At 40.3% G+C, this 15,169-nt stretch overlaps 2 protein-coding genes across 3 annotated transcripts in view; both read left to right on the forward strand.

The window, feature by feature from the left end:
• Positions 1 to 516: 516 nt before the first annotated feature.
• prdm4 (PR domain containing 4) lies at positions 517 to 9,429 on the forward strand. Its single transcript, XM_020619223.1, has 16 exons — positions 517 to 592; positions 909 to 972; positions 1,210 to 1,325; positions 1,669 to 1,857; positions 2,145 to 2,915; positions 3,159 to 3,308; positions 5,521 to 5,639; positions 5,745 to 5,830; positions 5,982 to 6,109; positions 6,216 to 6,458; positions 6,649 to 6,773; positions 6,879 to 6,964; positions 7,116 to 7,243; positions 7,350 to 7,892; positions 8,052 to 8,220; positions 8,377 to 9,429. The coding sequence occupies exons 3-16, from the start codon at positions 1,211 to 1,213 to the stop codon at positions 8,750 to 8,752; spliced, it is 3,228 nt and encodes a 1,075-aa protein (XP_020474879.1). The 5' UTR covers positions 517 to 592; positions 909 to 972; position 1,210; the 3' UTR covers positions 8,753 to 9,429.
• A 564-nt stretch (positions 9,430 to 9,993) lies between these two features.
• tmem209 (transmembrane protein 209) overlaps positions 9,994 to 15,169 on the forward strand; it is an 8,050-nt gene continuing 2,874 nt past the window's right edge. Inside the window, exons 1-11 of one of the 2 annotated variants that reach the window (XM_020619230.1) lie at positions 9,994 to 10,101; positions 10,450 to 10,604; positions 10,758 to 10,816; positions 11,127 to 11,258; positions 11,403 to 11,632; positions 11,733 to 11,937; positions 12,722 to 12,897; positions 13,128 to 13,199; positions 13,371 to 13,467; positions 14,017 to 14,142; positions 14,245 to 14,342. In XM_020619230.1, coding sequence (XP_020474886.1) covers positions 10,465 to 10,604; positions 10,758 to 10,816; positions 11,127 to 11,258; positions 11,403 to 11,632; positions 11,733 to 11,937; positions 12,722 to 12,897; positions 13,128 to 13,199; positions 13,371 to 13,467; positions 14,017 to 14,142; positions 14,245 to 14,342 — 1,335 coding nt within the window. In that variant the 5' untranslated portion in view covers positions 9,994 to 10,101; positions 10,450 to 10,464. Of the gene's footprint in view, positions 10,102 to 10,162; positions 10,294 to 10,449; positions 10,605 to 10,757; positions 10,817 to 11,126; positions 11,259 to 11,402; positions 11,633 to 11,732; positions 11,938 to 12,721; positions 12,898 to 13,127; positions 13,200 to 13,370; positions 13,468 to 14,016; positions 14,143 to 14,244; positions 14,343 to 15,169 lie in introns of those variants that run through there. The other variant, XM_020619231.1, reaches the window with a different exon arrangement.

The following is a 15,169-nucleotide window of genomic DNA, read 5'->3' on the forward strand; positions in this document are numbered from 1 at the left end:
TGATCCTGGGCGGAGATGCTGCCTTGTAGCTTTCTCATTAAGATAAAGGTGTTTACAAAACGTTTTCTTCCTTTCGTTACAACGGCGAATCAGTTCTCAGCATGAAAAAGCTATATTAGGCAAATGTTAAGGGGTTATATTATAGCAACTGACTTAATTTATTCTAGGAAATAGTTGATTATACGTTAATTATGTTAAGACATACGGGCAAATTTAGGACCAATTTGGGAATGAAACTAATTCCATTTCAATAAGTATACTTTATAATGCGGTTCCCTAAACTGTAAATAGCACAGTTCATTCTTATCAGTAGTTTGAGTTGATCTCTAAAATAATCTGCTCAGAACATTTTCCTTCTCGAGGAAAGTGTATTTTAAAGCATTTCAAAACAGTATAAAATAATATCACGTAAAATACCAAATTAACATTTTTGGGTTTTTATTCGGATAGCCAGTCTTTTAACTGAATTGCCTCTTAGGCTATCGGAACAGTGGCAGATAGGGAAACTGATCTGTGATCAGCCAAATCCTCCACCCCTTACTTGCTATAGCGCATGCGCAACAAAGCAGTTTACTAGCATGGCCCAGTTCAGGTTGGCATGTTGTTGTTTTTAAGACCTCTTTCTGTTAAAACAATTTATATTTATGCAGTTAAGCAACAGATTTGGTCGTGACGAGGTATATCTATATGTTTATAAAACTTAAATATTGAGTTTCTCTTTTTTAACGATGTATGAAGGTGTCAGTTAGCAAGGCTAATGTTAGCAGTGCTAAATAGCTGCAAACCAATAATTTTAAATGAGTTAGATGTTAATTGTTGTTATAACTGTTTAGCGAATGCTGTATAAGAATTGCGATGTGCATGCTGGTGCCTTAAATTGTTTTCATACCGGGTCTCTTATTTCACAGAAAGAGAAATAAATCAACCTGCTGCAGTACACGGTTACTGATAGACATCAGTTGTTGAATTCAGGTAAAATTAACGTTATACTAATGTATTCGGCTGTCGACTGTGTATTTCTTTAATGCTTCACAATGAATAGGGGTGTTTACCATTTATTTTGTAAAATATCATCAAAAACCTCCTGTATTAGTCACAAGGTATCCGAGCCAAAGTTCATGACTTATAGTATAAACAGTCTGACAACAAAACAAACATCTCTTTGGATATTTGCGCAGTCTCGGTTTAACTTTGATATTGTTTCTCCAGGATGAATGACATGAACCTGAGTCCTGTGGGCATGGATCAGCTCAGTGTGCCGTCAGTGAGCGCTAGCCACCTAGGTCTGCCCACGTCCCCCACACACAACCCTATTCCAACTCCAGGTATGGACGTCATTACCAGGCTTGTGTGCTCAAGCCATGAACACACTGAGAAACAAAAAATATTATAACCAAGTTTTAAAAGACTTGGCATCACATACCATACATAGGCTTGTCTGATCTGTGCAGACTGCAGTTACAGTTACAGAGAAGCAGTTTGTGTACAGATTTCTGATGCAAACATCTTTGATTCATTATATCCTTCATTTTATTTTTAAATGTGTGGATCTGTAATGCTTTTGGTTCTGCATAGTCCTCAGTTTCCAGATTATAATTTTCTTGTTTTTAGTACCTTTCAGGATAATATAAATAAGTAATTTTTCTTTTTTCTTTTGATTAATTGCAGGCATGCCAGTGGCCATCCCCAGCCTTGGTCCTTCGTTGGGCTCCCTTCCTTCTGCCCTCTCACTGATGCTCCCCATGGGTCCACTGAGTGATAGAGGGGTGATGTGTGGTCTGCCAGAGAGGAACTATTCCTTGCCACCTCCTCCATACCCCCACCTGGAGAGCAGCTACTTTCGTCATATATTGCCAGGTGGGTAAATGTTTGTGTGTGACATATATAAATAATCATTGTTGAAATTCCTAAAACTATCATTTTGATTGCAGTTGTGTGTATGCTTGTTTGAACATCTTAGCTAGGGGATTGTTTATGTTAATTTTACAAATGTCAAATGAATATGAAGGTGATTTATTAATGTCAAAATGTTCCACATATAACTTTTTATTGAATGTAATAAGATTGAATAGGGGAATTCAACTCAGTTATTTTATTTCACATGTGACAAATATTATCACATTTTAACTTTCTTTGCTCTGTAGGTATCTTGTCCTATCTGGCAGATCGCCCACCACCTCAGTACATTCATCCCAGCAGCCTTAACATGGATGGGACTCTGTCTGTGGCCAGCAACAATCACTCAGGTCTGGACCCCTACAGTGGCCCTGGAGGCCCACTGGAGCAGGGCCTTGTGCCCATGGATTCCAGACAGGTCAGTGGCCAGGGAGACCTCCACCAAACTGGCGCTCATGAACTGGACTCTACAGGACTGGCCATGGAATCACATGTCAGCAGCCCCATGTCCCCTGACAGGATGGGAGAGGAGCTGGCCACTATGGATGGAGTTGGTGTGGTGGCAGTGTCTGACACCCAGCAGCAGCTTGGTGGGGGAAGACAGCCTCAGCCTCATGAGGGCCTGACTGGTGTGGACTCATCTGGTGGGGTGATGCCCCTCCATGGAACCCCGGTGCTTGAACTCCCAGTGGTGATGGAGCCGGATCATATGGGAGGTCGGGTGGGAAATGCAGGGGGAGGAGGAGCAGGAGGACTTGGGGAGCAGCTCCACCCGAATGGGGAACTGAACTCAGGTGTTGTCAGTGTGGTGCTCACTGGCTCCATGGCCAGTCAAAGCCAGCTGGAGCCTGTGTCTCTCCATGGACACTCTGGCATGGGGCTGGAGGCAGTAAATGTGTCCCACATCACTGCAGAGGTGTCACTGGGTCCAGAAAACAATCTGGTGCTGGTCAACTCCACCCTTCAACTCGAGGATTCTACCACCAACAAGGAGAATATGGTCACTGCTTACACCATCTGTGAGTGTAATAGTTACTTCAGTCATTAACAGTCATAACATAAATGGATATATCAGAGAAACTGAAAATGATGGATTTCTTTTGGATTTGAGAAAAGTATTAGAAATCATCATATCTTAAAAAATACATAGCATTAAAATAACAATGCTTTTACAATAGGCAAACTCTGTAAGTTGTTATTAAGCAGCTTAAGTATGTAATTCTGTCCTTACTAACCTTTGATCTGTGGATTTCATCTTGGAGGGTGCACACTATGTGAGCGGTTATACACCTCGGACTGCCCGGAGCACGGCCCTGTCACCTTCATCCCTGACACACCCATCCAAAGTCGTGCTCGCCTCTCTCTGCCACGTCCATTGTGCTTGCGCATCTCAGTGGCTGATGAACCACTTGGTAAGAGATTAAACCCCCTAAAAAAGGGTTTTCTGTGGCTATTACTGTAGGACAGACCTAAGTCATTAATTTATGGGCTGATAGAGTGTAAATGACATGTTTGAGTATTAGTCTACTTTATGTTCCCTCATGGTCCTGTTTGGGATTTAATCCGTACAAAGTATTTTAAAACGCATAACTCTTGTGTAGAATTAACATTGTGTGTAATCAACAATTGTGTATTTTTTTTAAGCTGCTAGTTTTATGCTATATTCATTAGTGGATTAGAGTAAGTTACAAACCCCAATACCTATGAAGTTCGGACATTACGTAAAACGTAAATAAAAACGGAATACATTGACTTGCAAATCCTTTTTGACCCATATTTAATTGAATACACCACAAAGACAAGATATTTAATGTTCAAACAGATAAACTTTATTGCTTTTTGCAAATATTCACTCATTTTGAATTTGATGCCTGCAACACGTTCCAAAAGAGCTGGGACAGGGGCAACAAAAGACTGGGAAAGTTGAGGAATGCTCAAAAAACACCTGTTTGGAACATTCCACAGGTGAACAAGTTTATTGTAAACAGGTTAGCATCATGATTGGGTATAAAAGGAGCATTCTAAAAGGCTCAGTCATTCACAAGCAGGGATGGGGCGCAGTTCACCACTTTGTGAACAACTGCGTGAGTAAATAGTCCAACAGTTTAAGAACAACATTTCTCAACGTACAATTGCAAGGAATTTAGGTATCTCATCATCTAAAATCCATAATATCATCAAAAGATTCAGAAAGTCCAGAGAAGTCTCTGCACTTAAGCGGCAAGGCCGTAAACCAACACAGAATGCCCGGGACCTTCGATCCCTCAGGCGGCACTGCGTTAACAACAGACATTGTTCTGTATAGGATATTACCACGTGGGCTCAGGAACACTTCGGAAAACCATTGTCAGTTAACACAGTTCATTGTAACATCTACAAGTGCAAGTTAAAACTCTACCATGCAAAGTGAAAGCCACACATCAACAACACTCAGAAATGCCACCGTCTTCTCTGGGCCCAAGCTCATCTGAGATGGACTGAGGCAAAGTGTGCTGTGGTCTGAGGATTCCACATTTCAAATTGTTTTTGGAAATCATGGACATCGTGTCCTCTGGGCTAAAGAGGAAAAGGACCATCCAGATTGCTGATCTGCATTTGCTGCTTAAAGTGCCTTAGATTTTATGTTACTTATTGATCGACTTTATATTTCATTTGTATTTTGTGGCATTCATGTGGATGGCAAATAAGAATTTCATTGTACAGGGAAACTCGTTTCCTAACTGTGCATATGACAAATAAACACTTTGAACTTGCTATCAGCGCAAAGTGTGTTAGTGCCCATGGCATGGGTAACTTGCATATCTGTGAAGGCACCATTAGTGCTGAAAAGTACATACAGGTTTTGAAGCAAAATATGCTGCCATTCATGTCTTTTTCAGGGACATCCCTGCTTATTTCAGCAAGACAATGCCAAGCCAAATTCTCCATGTGTTACAACAGCGTGGCTTCGTAGTAAAAGAGTGCAGGTACTAGACTGGCCTGCCTGCAGTCCAGACCTGTCTCCCATTGAAAATGTGTGGCGCATTATGAAGCACAAATTACGACAATGCAGACCCCAGACTGCTGAGCAACTGAAGTCACACATCAAGCAAGAATGGGAAAGAATTCAACCTACAAAGTTTCAACAATTAGTGTCCTCAGTTTTCAAACGCTTATTAAGTGTTGTTAAAAGGAAAGGTGATGTAACACAGTGGTAAAAATACCCCTGTCCCAGCTCTTTTGGAACATGTTGCAGGCATCAAATTCAAAATGAGTGAATATTTGCAAAAAACAAAGTTGATCAGTTTGAACATTAAATATCTTGTCTTTGGGGTATATGCAATTAAATATGAGTCAAAAAGGATCTGTTTTTATTTACATTTTACACAATGTCCGAACTTCATTGGAATTGGGGTTTGTACTTTTTAAAAGATCACACAAAATTTTATGCACACAAACATGGTTATTGGCACACTTTCTAAGGGCATCAACAAATTAAAGGCATCATTATCATTTATTACGATCCCTTTATGTAGAAAACAAAAGATTAATAGAAGGTAAGTACATGCCACACATGGGTAGGCTAAAAAGGTGTAGTAGACCACCAGTTAGATTGCTGAACAAATTTGTTTATGCCCCTTTTAGGAGTTTTTGCACGGGACGTTATTCCTCCAAGGACCTGCTTTGGACCAGTGGTGGGCCAACACTGTAGAAATGTGGACATTTCTGATTGGCCAGAAAAGGGCACACCTCAGATATGGAAGGTGAGTGCGGTAGCTTTGCTTGGATTGTGGTTGTCACAGGCAGCGCAAAGCCACGATTAAAAAATGGAAATCATAAAAGATGATGAATCGTCTTCTCTACCATAGATGTACCACAACAATGTGCTGGAGTTCTACATTGTTACAACAGATGAGAATGAATGCAATTGGATGATGTTTGTCCACAAGGCAAGGTATGGCACAGTGCCATGAATGAATGAATTTACAGTAGAGTACATGTAGTGGATGTTGTTTAGAGTAACCTGTGTATAGCAAATGAAACTAATAAGTTGACCTTTGATACAGTATTTTGTTAAATGTATATATGTGTGTTTGTGTATTTAGGACTCGGGAAGAGCAGAACCTGGTGGCGTACCCTGCCAATGGTAAACTCTTTTTCTGTACAACCACAGAGATTCACCCAGACCAGGAGCTGCTCTTTTATTATAGCCGAGACTACTGTAGGCTGATGGGTGAGATGAGAGATGATTAAACATGTATACTTCTGAACCCTCGCTGCTGGCATGGTTGTTTAATAACTAATTGGTTGACAATTCCACCATCTTTGTGTCTCCATAGGTGCTCCTCAGGTGCCCGAAGGTCAGATCTGCCAGTGTGGCAAAGAGTGCTCTTCCTTCTCTGAGCTCAAGTCTCATCTTAGCAGCCATAACACCACCCACAGCCACAGCCCATCACAGCAGGACCACTCTCAGCAACAACAAGCACCACCACCGCAGCAGCAGCAGCAGCAGCAACAAGGGCAACAACAACAACAACAGCAACAGCAACACACTCACCTTAAAAGATCACACAAAATTTTATGCACACAAACATGGTTATTGGCACACTTTCTAAGGGCATCAACAAATTAAAGGCATCATTATCATTTATTACGATCCCTTTATGTAGAAAACAAAAGATTAATAGAAGGTAAGTACATGCCACACATGGGTAGGCTAAAAAGGTGTAGTAGACCACCAGTTAGATTGCTGAACAAATTTGTTTATGCCCCTTTTAGGAGTTTTTGCACGGGACGTTATTCCTCCAAGGACCTGCTTTGGACCAGTGGTGGGCCAACACTGTAGAAATGTGGACATTTCTGATTGGCCAGAAAAGGGCACACCTCAGATATGGAAGGTGAGTGCGGTAGCTTTGCTTGGATTGTGGTTGTCACAGGCAGCGCAAAGCCACGATTAAAAAATGGAAATCATAAAAGATGATGAATCGTCTTCTCTACCATAGATGTACCACAACAATGTGCTGGAGTTCTACATTGTTACAACAGATGAGAATGAATGCAATTGGATGATGTTTGTCCACAAGGCAAGGTATGGCACAGTGCCATGAATGAATGAATTTACAGTAGAGTACATGTAGTGGATGTTGTTTAGAGTAACCTGTGTATAGCAAATGAAACTAATAAGTTGACCTTTGATACAGTATTTTGTTAAATGTATATATGTGTGTTTGTGTATTTAGGACTCGGGAAGAGCAGAACCTGGTGGCGTACCCTGCCAATGGTAAACTCTTTTTCTGTACAACCACAGAGATTCACCCAGACCAGGAGCTGCTCTTTTATTATAGCCGAGACTACTGTAGGCTGATGGGTGAGATGAGAGATGATTAAACATGTATACTTCTGAACCCTCGCTGCTGGCATGGTTGTTTAATAACTAATTGGTTGACAATTCCACCATCTTTGTGTCTCCATAGGTGCTCCTCAGGTGCCCGAAGGTCAGATCTGCCAGTGTGGCAAAGAGTGCTCTTCCTTCTCTGAGCTCAAGTCTCATCTTAGCAGCCATAACACCACCCACAGCCACAGCCCATCACAGCAGGACCACTCTCAGCAACAACAAGCACCACCACCGCAGCAGCAGCAGCAGCAGCAACAAGGGCAACAACAACAACAACAGCAACAGCAACACACTCACCAAGATGAGAAGCTGACCAATGGGACGTCCAGCTCCTCCTCTTCACCATGGCCCTGCCATGTCCACACTGTAGGACCAATAAGCAATGACAACAGCGCCAGCAATAATAGAAACCCTAATAATGTTTCCACCAAAGCAAAAGGTCAGGGCCATGTGCGGGAAAAGAAATTCAAGTGCAGCATGTGTTCTCGGGCTTTCATTACATCCACTAAGCTCAATGTGCACTTCATGGGGCATGTGGGGATGAAACCTCACAAGTGTGAATATTGCAGTAAGGCCTTCAGTGATCCCAGCAACCTTAGGATGCATCTCAAGATTCACACAGGTATGTACAGGGATAATGAAAGGACAAACGGTGATCTAAAATTTTGGCAACATCTGTATTTTAGAATGATTTGAGCCCCACAGTTCTTACTGTGTCTTGCAGAAAAGCCACATACAAGAGTCACATATTTTGAACCTCTGAAACTTTTCCCACTCACAGGTCAGAAGAACTATAGATGCACAGTTTGTGAGAAGTCATTCACACAGAAGTCTCATGTGGAGTCACATATGCTCATCCACACTGGTGCAGAAAAACTCAAATGTGACCTCTGTGACCGGGCATTCATCAGAAAACATGACCTGAAACAACACATGTTCTCTCACACACAGTATGTAACTTATTTACTGCATTCTAGATAAAGCTGTAAATGTAAACAACTCTTTAATACTGTATGTCAGCAGACTAATGGATTGAGTCCTCCTTTTTTGCTGATTGCAGTATTGCATGTACTCTCTGATAATGGTTTTGCCCTTTTCCACTGCAGTGAACGCCAGATACAGTGTCCAAAGTGTAACAAACATTTCCTCAAGACTAACCATCTGAAGAAGCATATGAACTCTCATGATGGCCGCAGAGACTTTGTCTGTGAAAAATGCCACAAAGCTTTCCTCACCAAATACCACCTCACCCGTCACCTCAAGATATGCAAAGGGCCCAAGATGGAAAGAATGTCTCACAAGGAGCCGGATGTGGATGATGAAGAAGAGGAGGAGGAGGAGGAGGAGGAGGAGGAAGAGGAAGAGGATGACAGCAGGGTAGGAGGAGCAGGAGAGGGACTGGTTGACTCAGCCAATAGTGAAGACTGTGGTTTAGATGTTGGGGGATATAACTCTGAGAAGTCCTTGTCACCCCCTCAGTGACAACACAGTGTCTCAGATGTTGTTTATTTATATACTTTATTAACATGCTGATGTTTACCTCTATTTTATTTTTTGCCAACTATCAGTAACTACAGAGTTTAATTGTAACATCTTACATAATCAGAACATTTTAATTGCCACTTTTTACACAATTAAAATTAACATTTTTTTTGTTTCTCACAAGCATAGCAGTGCTGCTAAAATTGTTTACACCATATAATAAGTCAACTGATAAAGATGTGACTTTTTATAAAGCTATTGTCTTTATTCCTCATTTTATGGAGGCCTGTGTAATATTATAAGTTAATAGAGTTTATATAAGCTATCATTCATTACTTATTCTGATTTTCCATGCCTCACTCAATAATGGATTGAATGCATGATATTAATTTGTAGTTGCTCATTGTCAGCTAAAGTTTGTGATGGCACATTCTTGCTATATAGTCCTGATGATCATATGTAATTGCTAAATAGACTGTAGTTATGCCATTTATTTATTAAATGCATGTTTTTATTCTTTAAAGTTTCTCTGTGAATGGAAGTGATCCCCTTAAACAGAAATCAGGCTGTTAATGTGATATTCTTTATTGTTTCACTGTCAACTAAATGTTTAAATGATGTTTGAGCTCCATCGTGTCTTCTGCATAATGTATTAATAAATCCACATTTACAGCTTTTTATGATGATGGATAGATATGATTTGATGAGCTTTAAGTCTCAATTTAATTGCCAATTTGGCGTCATGGTTTTTATTCTGTGGTGTGGTGATCATATAGGTAAGATAAAATAGACAGTGCCTCCCCATGACTATGACATTTCACTGGTGCACTAGCATATTTGTGACTAAAGGCAAACTAAGATTATCAGAAAGATTTGATGAAGATATTTAACTAGGAAAACTAGTTTATTAGTTTATTACTAGGTACATTTTCTGAACCTCAAAGTTATTCAGTAAGTCCTTCTGATAATTTTTTGTAAGTGATCACATGCCCAAGTGTTAAGAACTTGTATAATTATTTTATATATTTTTATGCAAAACCATGTTCTGACAGTTTCTAACGTTAGCGGCAATAGGGTTTAAATATATGTAGATGAAAACAGCATATAATGGAAATACTCCTAGTAAAGGTCAAGATCCTTGAGTGCAAGTTTTCACCATTGCAACGAGGGAATAATGTTTACAACGTTTTACTGTCTTATTATTCATTCATTTTTAAATTTAGAATTAGTCGCCTTACATTATTAGCTATGTCTACGTCCAAGCATTTTACTGCAAGCGGAAGTACATAGTGCAACTTCCGGTTAAATACAAACGATGTAGCGCCGCGGTTGTTATTCACTTCAACGTGGTATGAATTATCTAAATTTACTACACGTTGTATTTATAAATTGGTTGTGTGTCTTTATAACCGGTTCTATATCATGAAATGAAATCTAAACTAAAACCATATACTTTCTCTGCAAATTCTGCCCTGTATGTAAGCAGAACTTTTGCTAACCGTGTAGCTAGCAGGTCGGCTAACTGAGCACTACTTCTAGCTGTAAGACAAGTGCAGTTTTCATGCACGCAGGCTTTTTTTTTTTTAATGTTTAACTAAAAGATGGGTTTATATGTCTTAAATTCTATCCTATCCTATATCCTAAATGTAGCATGCACAAGAAGCCTGAGACTGTTGTTCTCACTCTCTTTGTCCCAGCCTGAAAGAGGAATAATGTTGACCCCACCGAAGGAGGGGATGCCCAGTATGATAGAGAGGGCCTTGAGGATGAGGAGAGAGGAGCAGGCTCGCCAGGTGGTCCTCGCCTGGGCTGTGCTCAATGTGTCCTTAGCTGGCATGATCTACACTGAAATGTAAGTTGTTTTGCGTTCACTATCGTGCTGTGTTGCAAACATAAGATTTGTAATGCAACACCGATCTGTATTGCCCCTCCATCTTCCATATCTCCTCTTCAAATGCACAATGTAATGATATCTACTGTATGTGCCTGTTACTTTTTCTGATAGGTCAGGAAAGTTGTTGAGCCGATACTACAACATCACCTACTGGCCTATTTGGTACATCGGTAAGTTTGCACTACATTTTATTTTCATTAAGATGCCTGTTGCTGTTAATTAGTTAAATGCTTTAACAGTATAAAATTTATTTTCCTTTTATTATATTCACTGTATGTTCTGTGTTTATAATCAATATGGGTCAGGGGAAAGGAAGGCTAATATTCTTACAGTTAGTAGTCAATCTGATATCACTCACAAGGGGTATGTACATGAAAGTCTGAAATTTAATTTGTCACTAATAGACACACAGTTCCTTATAATTTGTTACTGAAGACCTTGTACACTAAGTGTGTTCTTTTCTTCTGACCTCCTTTACAGAACTGGTGCTTGCCTCTCTTTTCAGCCTCAATGCTCTTTTTGACTTTTGGAAGTATTTCAAATATACAATGGCTCCATCCACCATTGCTGTATCCCCTGAGCAGCATCGCCTTTTAGGTCTGAGAAACACAAGTGAGTCTCTGTTTTTAGGTGACATGCAGTTTTCCTGCAGAATTAAAACATTTCACATTTGTTATTTAATCATTATTATATTTATATGCATGTACTTTGATTTATGTATAGGACTTATGGTGGTTGTCAATTTCTCCCATGCAGATATTCAGGCTTCTCCACCCCAGAAGCCAGAAAACAAGGACACCCCAGTTCCAGCCCAGTCATCCCCACTACAGGGCCAGAGCGTGCTGAGCTTCAGTCCTTCTCGACCAGCCAGCACCAGCCCAAAGTTCTCCCCTAGCTGTGTACCTGGGTACAGCCCTCCTCTCAGCAACCCCTCTACCCCAAACAGTGCGGGAGGACCCTTTTCTCCCTCAGTGGCTCTTGGAAAAGTATGTTTATCATAGCACTGATATGAATGCACTGGAATAACTTAACAGTACATGTTCACGACTCTGTATTGTGTCTGTTATGTTCTTCTTTTTGTCTCAGGTGTTGAATTACAGTTCCTCCTCTGGTTCCTCTCCCTACCCCAGCAGCATTGGGCCAGCAGAAGGCTCCAGCTTGAGGACTCGATACCGCACTTCCCCCTCTGTGTTCAACTGCCCAGGAAGCAAGGAGGACTACATGGAAGATCTGAAAACCCTGGAGAGATTCCTTCGCACAGAGGAGGAGAAAAGTCACCGCAGCCAGCTAGGTACAATATGTTAGTGTTAAAGAACCACCCCTGCTATTATAAACAGAGCTGGGTACTAACTTTATAGAAAATGTATTAGATAATTAATATGGATGTCCCAAATGGCAATTTATGGGCTTCACAGCTTTGCTAGTAATGATTGGTGAATATTTGAATAATCGGTATGGTTTGTTCTATTCAGGGTGGGGGTATTATGCTGACTGCTTATGTCTCCATTCTTGGCTGAGATTGTGCTGCAGCTAAAAGTACCTCTTTGCCCATCTGGCAGTACCTGAAGATGTCTCACTGTGTTGGAATCTTTGGAACTACAGAGAAGCTCCCAGTTCACTCTAATTATTCAGTGGTGTTACAGAATGATGCTTGTTTACCTCATAAGTGATCTTTGGCTAACAGCAGACAGTGTGTTGTCTGTTTCTCCACTGGGTGCATGGAGGTCACAATCCTGGCAATATCAACTGTCATTTTGTCCTGTAATCAATTTAAGTCACAGAGTTAAGGCTGGGGGGGCTGTCATCCGCAGCTGTCATCCGCTGGCTGGACTAAGCTGTCTCCATTGTGTTCTCTTTCCTCTTCACTATTGATCTCAGACTGCATTGAAATTTCCTGCTCTCTCAAATGTTCACTTACTACAATTGAAAACCAATCACCTACCCAAGTGAATGTCCAAATAGTCGAATATTTGGGTCCAGCCCTAATAATTAATATTGCAGTCTGAGTTAATATGGAAAACAGATTTATATGACTGTAAAATGAACCCCCCTCAGATTTCACGATTAACTTGTAGGAAGTCCAGAGTCTGTGTCTCCGAGCCACAGTCCAACATTCTGGAACTACAGCCGCTCAGTGGGAGATTATGCACAGAGCCTGAGGAAATTCCTGTACCAGCCAGCCTGCCGCTCTCAGGCTCCATCTGCCCACAAGGATGAAACGGACCTTGGTTCCAAACATGCTGCTGAGGAGGTCTGTATGTCCGTCTGTCTGTATGTTTTGTTGTTGTGCCCTAATAAAAAGGATAAGGATAATCACCTTTATTGGCCAAGTATGTTGCACACAAGGAATTTGTTTCTGGTACAGAACCAAGGCAGCCATCTGCGGCTTCAACCTTCCGGTTGGGAGATGACTGCGCTACCCACCGTGGAATGTACAAGTAGCAGCAAATGATATATTTTCCCTTCCTGTGTGTGCTATAGGTGTGGGCAAGAATCACGACCAGTCGCCCTGTAGTGGACCGCATCGATAGCTGGACAGCCAAGCTTAGAAATGTGAGTGTTCAAATGTATATACTGAGCTGCATACTCAAGAAACTTGTAGTGAAAAAGTTCTAAATGAAATGTATGTGATTTTTGTCACAGAAGTTTCAAAGTACTATACATAAAATACCACCTTAATTTAATTTGAGTAAAAAATACAGTATATGTGTGTGTCTTCTGCAGTGGATCAGTGACACCATCTTGGTCCCTCTGGTTAAGGAAATAGACTCTGTCAACAGTCAGCTCAGGAGGATGGGCTGCCCTGAGCTCCAGATAGGAGGTAACCCATCTGAAGAAAATGGGAATCATGGCAAATGTGCTTTGTCCTCAAACTATGCATCATGGAATCACTCATAAAGGATCAAAAAAGAAAATTAGGTCAACTTAAAGTGTGTGAAATTTTATATTTTTAAGTTTGCCATTGGATAAAAATGTTACTTAACCCTCCTGTTATGTTGCAGGTCAAATTGACCCACGAACATAACTGCTTTAAATGAGACAAATATTTGACATGAAGAAATGAACATAACAGGTCTTGTTATGTTCATTTCTTCATATCAAATATTTGTCTCATTTAAAGCAGTTATGTTCGTGGGTCAATTTGACCTGCAACATAACAGGAGGGTTAATATTTGCTAAAAGATTATGCATTAGAGAACCAGAGTATCTAAATAAATATGTGAAATGTCTTTTAAAGTTACAACAACAGAACTAGTACTTAAAGGCTCAGTCTGAAAACCTAAATTTGGTAGTCGTTATTGCAATTTCAATCTGCAGTATTTTTCATATGCTTTTGAAGTGCGACCAGTTTCCCTTCTTGCTCCACCAGAAGCCAGCATAAGCAGTTTAAAGCAGGCAGCAGTGATGAAAGCCTCTTCCATTCCTACAATGAATTCTATTGTCCAGTACCTGGATATCACTCCCAACCAGGAATACCTAGTGGACCGGATCAAAGGTAGCCTAATCTATAAAGTACACTTACATGTGCATGAAGTGAGAGTTTCTTATATAGGAGTGTCTGTGTGTGTGTATTTTATGTGTTTTTGTGTCTCATCAGAGCTGGCTCACAGTGGCTGCATGAGCTCTTTCCGCTGGAACGGTGGTGGCGATTTTAAGAACAGGAAGTGGGATACAGACCTCCCCACTGACTGTGCTGTGAGTCCATGCACCCACAGAGACTGTGGTACAACCATTTAACATGTAAAAACAACCACTGCACAGGTTCACATCAAAATTTCTGTAATCTTGTTAAGACTACAACTAATGATTATTTTCATTTTTTAATAACCTTTTGGCCTCTACAATGTCAGCATATTTTAAAATATTTATATGACAGGTTTCCGTAACCCAAAGTGATGTATTCAGATGACTTTTTTTGTTTTACCTGTAGTCCTAAACATGGAAATATTCATTTTACTATCAAAACTAAGAAAACAAAAATCACATTTGAGAAACAGAGTTACTTTTTGACTTTTTTTCCTTAAGAAATGGCTTAAACATGTAATTGATCCACAAATTTTAGACATTTTCTGTTAAAACCTTTCATTGTTGTACTGATTATTGCATTGTAGACTAGTTGTAATTGTAATGAGACTTTTCAAGTGTAGTTAATATTTATGTATCTCAGTTGTAACATTTTTGCCATAGAGTTTTCCAGAACAGGACAAGGACTGTGTGAAAACAGATCCTGATACAAATATTAGTAAGAAAACAGGCTCACTGAGTTGGAATTAGTTAACACAGTGGTTCTCAAACATTTCTGTCATTCCCCACTTAAGAGGGTGGGCGAATTTTCAAGCCCCACTTGCCAAAAAAATAACGAAATTGGCCAATTTTAAAATATCAAATTTTATTGAAATATCAAATAACACCAAGTTCAAAACAGATAAAATATAGGTGCAACTGTATCGTTTGACAGAGGGATAGTTTTCAATTTTGCAGCACTTGTCTCATCCAGCATAATCGACACCATGTCTACAGCA

Source organism: Monopterus albus, unplaced genomic scaffold (genome assembly GCF_001952655.1).
Source record: "Monopterus albus unplaced genomic scaffold, M_albus_1.0 scaffold216.1, whole genome shotgun sequence".
Lineage (NCBI taxonomy): Eukaryota > Metazoa > Chordata > Actinopteri > Synbranchiformes > Synbranchidae > Monopterus > Monopterus albus.

Coding starts and splice junctions, on each gene's coding strand:
- prdm4 (XM_020619223.1), top strand. CDS start 1,211: ATGAATGACATGAACCTGAGTCCTGTGGGCATGGATCAGCTCAGTGTG. Junction 2,916..3,158: donor GGTCACTGCTTACACCATCT/GTGAGTGTAATA, acceptor TTCATCTTGGAG/GGTGCACACTATGTGAGCGG. Junction 7,244..7,349: donor AGACTACTGTAGGCTGATGG/GTGAGATGAGAG, acceptor GTGTCTCCATAG/GTGCTCCTCAGGTGCCCGAA.